The following is a 6,466-nucleotide window of genomic DNA, read 5'->3' as shown; positions in this document are numbered from 1 at the left end:
TTTTATCGAGTTATTAATGCAGGACGAGGAAAATGAGTAAGAAATCATAACGTTCAAAGTGCTATGGCTCCACCTGGTGACGAATTGTTGTACAGAAAGCAAAATTTACTCTCGTTATGTCGACCTCACGTGGACTGGAGCACAGATGAGGTGATGTGTGCCACACGATCTTGTTGGTCGGGGTCCAAGGACAAAGGGAAACTTGTCTTCCTGAAGACCGACGTCGGTCGACCGACAGATGGAAGGAAATGAACACGTTGATCGAATTGTTTGCCGACGGCCGTGGGAAGGACAAAAGCGGATGTTGTGGCGGGAACATTTCGTCAGGTCCCTTTAATTTATCGTCTTTTTGTATCGATCAACAACCAAATTCCCCGCCATCACCGCTCAAATCTCGTGCCGCGTGCAGCACGCGTCTCCTAGCAACGTCATGACTCGCGACTCGGGCCGTACTCCTGATGCAGCGCCCCCAGCAGGTCAGAGCGTGAATTCAACAAAATCTCCAAACGATTCGAAAATAAGATACGAATCTCGAGGTAATGAAGAAGAGGATCCCGGTGCACGTGACCGGCGAGGGGCTTTACCGGAAGCGGAAACTTCGGAGATGAACCGGTGGGATGGCTGCGTTGAGTGCGGTTCAACGGCGGCCCGTCGGTTGCTAAGCGCTTTGGAAGCTGCGGCCTCACGACCATTGGAACCCGGAACTCCCGCCCTTTTACACACTCACGGCTTCTGAAGGGAGGTCTCCGGGACCCGGGTCGTGGCCGGTTCCGTCTCTGCCTCCGACCATTCCGAACCGTTTGTGTAAGTTCGCCGCGTCCTTCCGCCCGCTCGTGACTCTTGTTGAACCTTTCTTTGTTTTCCTTCGGCTTTGTACCGGTTCCTTTGTTGCGGTTTGTAACCCACTCCCCTGAATCAACCTCGTGCACGACCCCCGACCCCCCAGAGTCGCTGTGCTCATTGTGCTGACTGGGCAAACTGGTCATGGACCCGCGGGACTCTCACCCTCTCCACCGACTTGTCTGGCGGAATGACTGCGGACAACTTGAGCGGGAGATCTCCAAGAACCGGGTAAGGGGGGGGGGGTTGGTGTGGATCGATCAGGTGATGTGACGTGGTTGGGTTCGGGGGCGGTGAGTGATCTATCGGTATGGATGGTCGTGTTACATGTTACACGTGATGTGTGTGATGAACTAGTCCATGGAGACCTTCACTTCCAACATGAGGATTGTAGGAGAGGGACCGCTTGTCCACGGAGTCGTGTCGATGAGAATCTACAAATTCACCTCGAGTGGTTCAATATTTGTGGAATGTCAAATTAATTCTTTCATGAACTCAACGGTTTGAAATATAACAATAAGTGTGTTAGTGTACATGTGTGTTGATGTACATGTGTGTTGATGTACATGTGTGTTAGTGTACATGTGTGTTTATGAATTTAATGTTTTTATCAGTTTCATCCGATGTGGTCCAATGTGTGTTAGTGTACATGCGTGTTTATCAATGTCATTCGATGTGGTCCAATGTGTGTTAGTGTACATGCATGTTTATCAATTTCATTCGATGTGGTCCAATGTGTGTTAGTGTACATGCGTGTTTATCAATTTCATTCGATGTGGTCCAATGTATGTTAGTGTACATGCGTGTTTATCAATGTCATTCGATGTGGTCCAATGTGTGTTAGTGTACATGCATGTTTATCAATTTCATTCGATGTGGTCCAATGTGTGTTAGTGTACATGCGTGTTTATCAATTTCATTCGATGTGGTCCAATGTGTGTTAGTGTACATGCGTGTTTATCAATTTCATTCGATGTGGTCCAATGTATGTTAGTGTACATGCGTGTTTATCAATGTCATTCGATGTGGTCCAATGTGTGTTAGTGTACATGCATGTTTATCAATTTCATTCGATGTGGTCCAATGTGTGTTAGTGTACATGCGTGTTTATCAATTTCATTCGATGTGGTCCAATGTGTGTTAGTGTACATGCGTGTTTATCAATTTCATTCGATGTGGTCCAATGTGTGTTAGTGTACATGCGTGTTTATCAATTTCATCCAATGTGGTCCAATGTATGTTAGTGTACATGCGTGTTTATCAATTTCATTCGATGTGGTCCAATGTGTGTTGGTGTACATGCGTGTTTATCAGTTTCATCCAATGTGGTCCAATGTGTGTTAGTGTACATGCGTGTTTATCAATGTCATTCGATGTGGTCCAATGTGTGTTAGTGTACATGCGTGTTTATCAATGTCATTCGATGTCGTCCAATGTGTGTTAGTGTACATGCGTGTTTATCAGTTTCATCCAATGTGGTCCAATGTGTGTTGGTGTACATGCATGTTTATCAATGTCATTCGATGTGGTCCAATGTGTGTTAGTGTACATGAGTGTTTATCAGTTTCATCCAATGTGGTCCAATGTGTGTTGGTGTACATGCGTGTTTATCAGTTTCATCCAATTTGGTCCAATGTGTGTTAGTGTACATGCGTGTTTATCAATGTCATTCGATGTGGTCCAATGTGTGTTGGTGCACACGTGTGTTTATAAGTTTCATCCAATGTGGTCCAATGCGTGTTTATCAATTTCATCCGATGTGGTCCAATGCGTGTTTATCAGTTTCATCCGATGTGGTCCAATGTGTGTTAATGTACATGCGTGTTTATCAATTTCATCCGATGTGGTCAAATGTGTGTTAGTGTACATGCGTGTTTATCAGTTTCATCCGATGTGATCCAATGTGTGTGTACATGCGTGTTTATCAATTTCAACGGATGTGGTCAAATGTGTGTTAGTGTACATGCGTGTTTATCAATTTCATCCGATGTGGTCAAATGTGTGTTAGTGTTCATGTGTGTTTATCAGTTTCATCCAATGTGTATGTACATGCGTGTTTATCAATTTCATCCGATGTGGTCCAATGTGTGTTAGTGTACATGAGTGTTTATCAGTTTCATCCGTTGTGATCCAATGTGTGGTAGTGTGCATGCGTGTTTATCAATTTTATCCGATGTGGTCCAATGTATGTTAGTGTACATGCGTGTTTATCAATTTCATCCGATGTGGTCCAATTTGTGTTAGTGTACATTAGTCTTTATCAGTTTCATCCGATGTGGTCCAATGTATGTTAGTGTACATGCGTGTTTATCAATTTCATCCGATGTGGTCCAATGTGTGTTAGTGTACATTAGTCTTTATCAGTTTCATCCGATGTGATCCAATGTGTGTTAGTGTACATGCGTGTTTATCAATTTCTTCCGATGTGGTCAAATGTGTGTTGGTGTACATGTGTGTTTATCAATTTCATCTGATGTGGTCAAATGTGTGTTGGTGTACATGTGTGTTTATCAATTTCTTCCGATGTGGTCAAATGTGTGTTGGTGTACATGTGTGTTTATCAATTTCTTCCGATGTGGTCAAATGTGTGTTGGTGTACATGTGTGTTTATCAATTTCTTCCGATGTGGTCAAATGTGTGTTGGTGTACATGTGTGTTTATCAATTTCATCTGATGTGGTCCAAATATGTGTTAGTGTCCATGCTCATTTATCAGTTTCATCTCATGTGGTCCAATGTGTGTTTTGATAATTTTTCTCTTCTTGAGACCATGAGAGAAATAATGTTTCCTCTTTCTTTTGCACCAAAACCAAAAATCATAGCCTTGATTTTTATATATGTATTTTTTGTTTTTGGATTCACAATTGAGGAACATGGAAGAGCGAGGTGACAGAGGTCAGATATGATTCAACAAGCAAGGGAATGAATGAACAGGAAAAGGGTGAGGGGAGGAAACATAGTAGCCTGCAAGTTAAAAGTTTTTTTTTTTAAATGGGTATGAATGGGAGATCACATGAGATGGTGGTAAGCCTGGTGTTGGCTTAACAGTTAAGGTGGCTAGCTTATAATAGTATTGAGTTTGAGCCCCTGTCTACCATTGAACTAACACCAGGTGGGGTTGACTCAGCCTGTCATCCTTCTGAGGTCGACAAAATCTTCTTCTTGCGTATGCCAGCTTGATTGCCAGGTTGCTATCATTTTGTTGTGGCGCGACTATGCTGCTGATGCTGTGCCCCTATACCAGTATACTGGTACTCATTTTGCCGACCACAGAAGGATGACAGGCTGAGCCAACTCCACATGGTGTTAATTAGGTGGCCAACGAGGCTCAAACTTTGGACCCTATGATCCCAAGCCAACCACCCTAACCAAGAAGCCAACACCAGGCTTCGTCAACAAAATGAGTACCAGTGTACTGGTAATAGAGGACGTTACATCAACGGCATAGCTGCACCCCCAAATAAATTATGTAATCAGCAGCCACAGGCTGCATGCGAAAGCTATGAGATGGTGGTGCACCACACGCTTGAAGTCTTGGAGGGAAGAGTGGGATTGAATATCCTCAAGGATACAGTTCCACAAACGGGAAAAAAAGAGGAACGAAAGATCAGAGGTGTGTAGTTTTCCTGGATTGTGTGAGCTTAACCAGGAGTGGGTTCGTATTAATACGAGTGCATCCTGGAGTTGCTGGGGAGGATCTAAGGGCTAAAGAAGCAGGGTGAGTGAGACCAGAGGAGAGGTGGTTAAAAACAAGAAATAAATAACTGAGACCATTAACCTGTCTGTGATGTGAATGCGTCAAGCCTTTTGCGCATATATGAGGAGCATTCATAAAGTTCTTGGAAAGATACAAGAGTCGTAAGACTTGCCAACTTTTCTTTTAATTCCACTCCATTGTGCCCCCTTGGCTTTATTGCACTTTCTTCATTTGTCCTTCAAATCATCCTGTGTTTGTTAACAATGCAATTGACGTTTTCAGAGTGCCCCTTCAGCCACATCTCAATTTCTTTCTTCAGGTCCTCATCATTGGTAAATTTGCGGCTATGCAGGTCAGATTTCAAATGTCAAAACGGATAAGTCAATGCGGTCCAGGTCTGGGCTGCACAAGGGGTGATTCGACTGTTTGAAGGATCCGTCACAAATTGCAGTCAGAGCAATGCAGGCTTTGAACACAGGCTTATTGTCGTGGAGGATAATACCTTTGGTCAATATCTCTAGGTGTTTCTGTTTGATTACCTTGCCACAATTATTTGCACGAGTATGGTGTAATAGTTCATTGTGATTCTTGTTTTGTGAGCCATATCGTCAATCGGTTGTATTCCAATTGGCATACCAGAAAATCTAGGCCCCAATCTCACCAGCCGAGGTTTGTGGATTTGTCATGTATTGGGTGGTGATGATCCTTTGTACTTCCATTGCATGGATTTAAATTTGGTTTTTGGATATGAGTGGTGAAGCCACTTTTTGTTCCTCGTTATCAGATGGTGATAAAGACTGCTTGATCTGCGTTGAAGAGTTGGAGAAGCTTGGGACATGTTGCTGTCGATAGTGCATGCTGTGGTTTTGAGGGACCCATCTTACTGAGACCTAGGATTTGCCCAAGTGTTTTTGTGACCTTAATGTGCCAATTTCCCCTTATTAATGCCTCGATCTCGGCAGCAATTTGTGGGTCGCTTGTATCGGTCAGTCGGCCTGAATTGAGGTCTTCAAAGGACTCTCCGCCACCCATGTTGTCAGAAACTCATTTGACTACAGTGGAACATAGGGTACACCATCACCATACATAGCCACCATGAATTCCTAAATTTGTTTGGAGCTCGCACCTTGTTTGTATGAAGATTCGATGATGCCTCGATGCTCAATTTTAGTAAGATTCATAATTTATGATGGAGAAACTTTCGGATCAAACTCTGAAGCTTTAAATATAAAAGTCAGATTAATTAAATTATGGTAATAGCATATAACAAGCAAACAGAAACTTTATGATGAGCAAAAAAAAAAAAACACTGCTCTAATATGCCTTTCATAGAATCCTTTAAATGCCTCTCATTGAGTGAAACCCTATCAATGCAAAACCACCAAAAGACGTAGTAAATAAATGAGGTTTATAAGTACAAATGGGAAATGAGTACATTTATGGTTTTAAAAAACATAATTTGCTGAAGATGGATACCGACCACACCAATGGAACATGTCAGAATCTCATGATAGCATGAGCTGACACTTGCAGCAGGCAATCATGAACACAGTAGATGTTAATATTGGGCTAATCTTTGTGCACAAACCATCAGCATTTGATACTTTACCTGTGGCTGCAGATGCAGTGAGATATTCTTTGGTTGGCCAATATATATATATATATATATACATGTGTATATATATATATATATATATATATATATATATATATATTTATATATATATATATATATATATATATTTCTATATACATACAGTAGACTAGGCGCAAGTCGGCAGCGTGTAACTCGTCACTTCGCCGAAGTCGGCAGCATCAAAAAGTCCCGAATTTATCTAATGTTAAATCCCTTTAAATAAAGTCTGTAAGTCGTCATCTCCAAGTCGTCAGATGTTGTCCGTTCCCGCGTAATGGAAACTCAAGTAAATTA

At 42.3% G+C, this 6,466-nt stretch overlaps 1 protein-coding gene across 2 annotated transcripts in view; it reads left to right on the top strand.

Moving 5' to 3' along the window:
• Nucleotides 1-571: 571 nt before the first annotated feature.
• LOC147028267 (ankyrin repeat domain-containing protein 13D-like) overlaps nt 572-6,466 on the top strand; it is a 110,352-nt gene continuing 104,457 nt past the window's right edge. Inside the window, exons 1-2 of one of the 2 annotated variants that reach the window (XM_085878522.1) lie at nt 572-804; nt 947-1,071. In XM_085878522.1, the coding sequence (XP_085734648.1) occupies nt 985-1,071 (87 nt within the window). In that variant the 5' untranslated portion in view covers nt 572-804; nt 947-984. The remainder of the gene's footprint in view (nt 805-946; nt 1,072-6,466) is intronic. The other variant, XM_085878519.1, reaches the window with a different exon arrangement.

The sequence above is a fragment of the Eptatretus burgeri genome, chromosome 4 (genome assembly GCF_056783735.1).
Source record: "Eptatretus burgeri isolate ZD-2024b chromosome 4, Ebu_testis_v1, whole genome shotgun sequence".
Lineage (NCBI taxonomy): Eukaryota > Metazoa > Chordata > Myxini > Myxiniformes > Myxinidae > Eptatretus > Eptatretus burgeri.
Note: the sequence above shows the minus strand (reverse complement) of the source record. Positions and strands in the feature narration are given on the sequence as shown.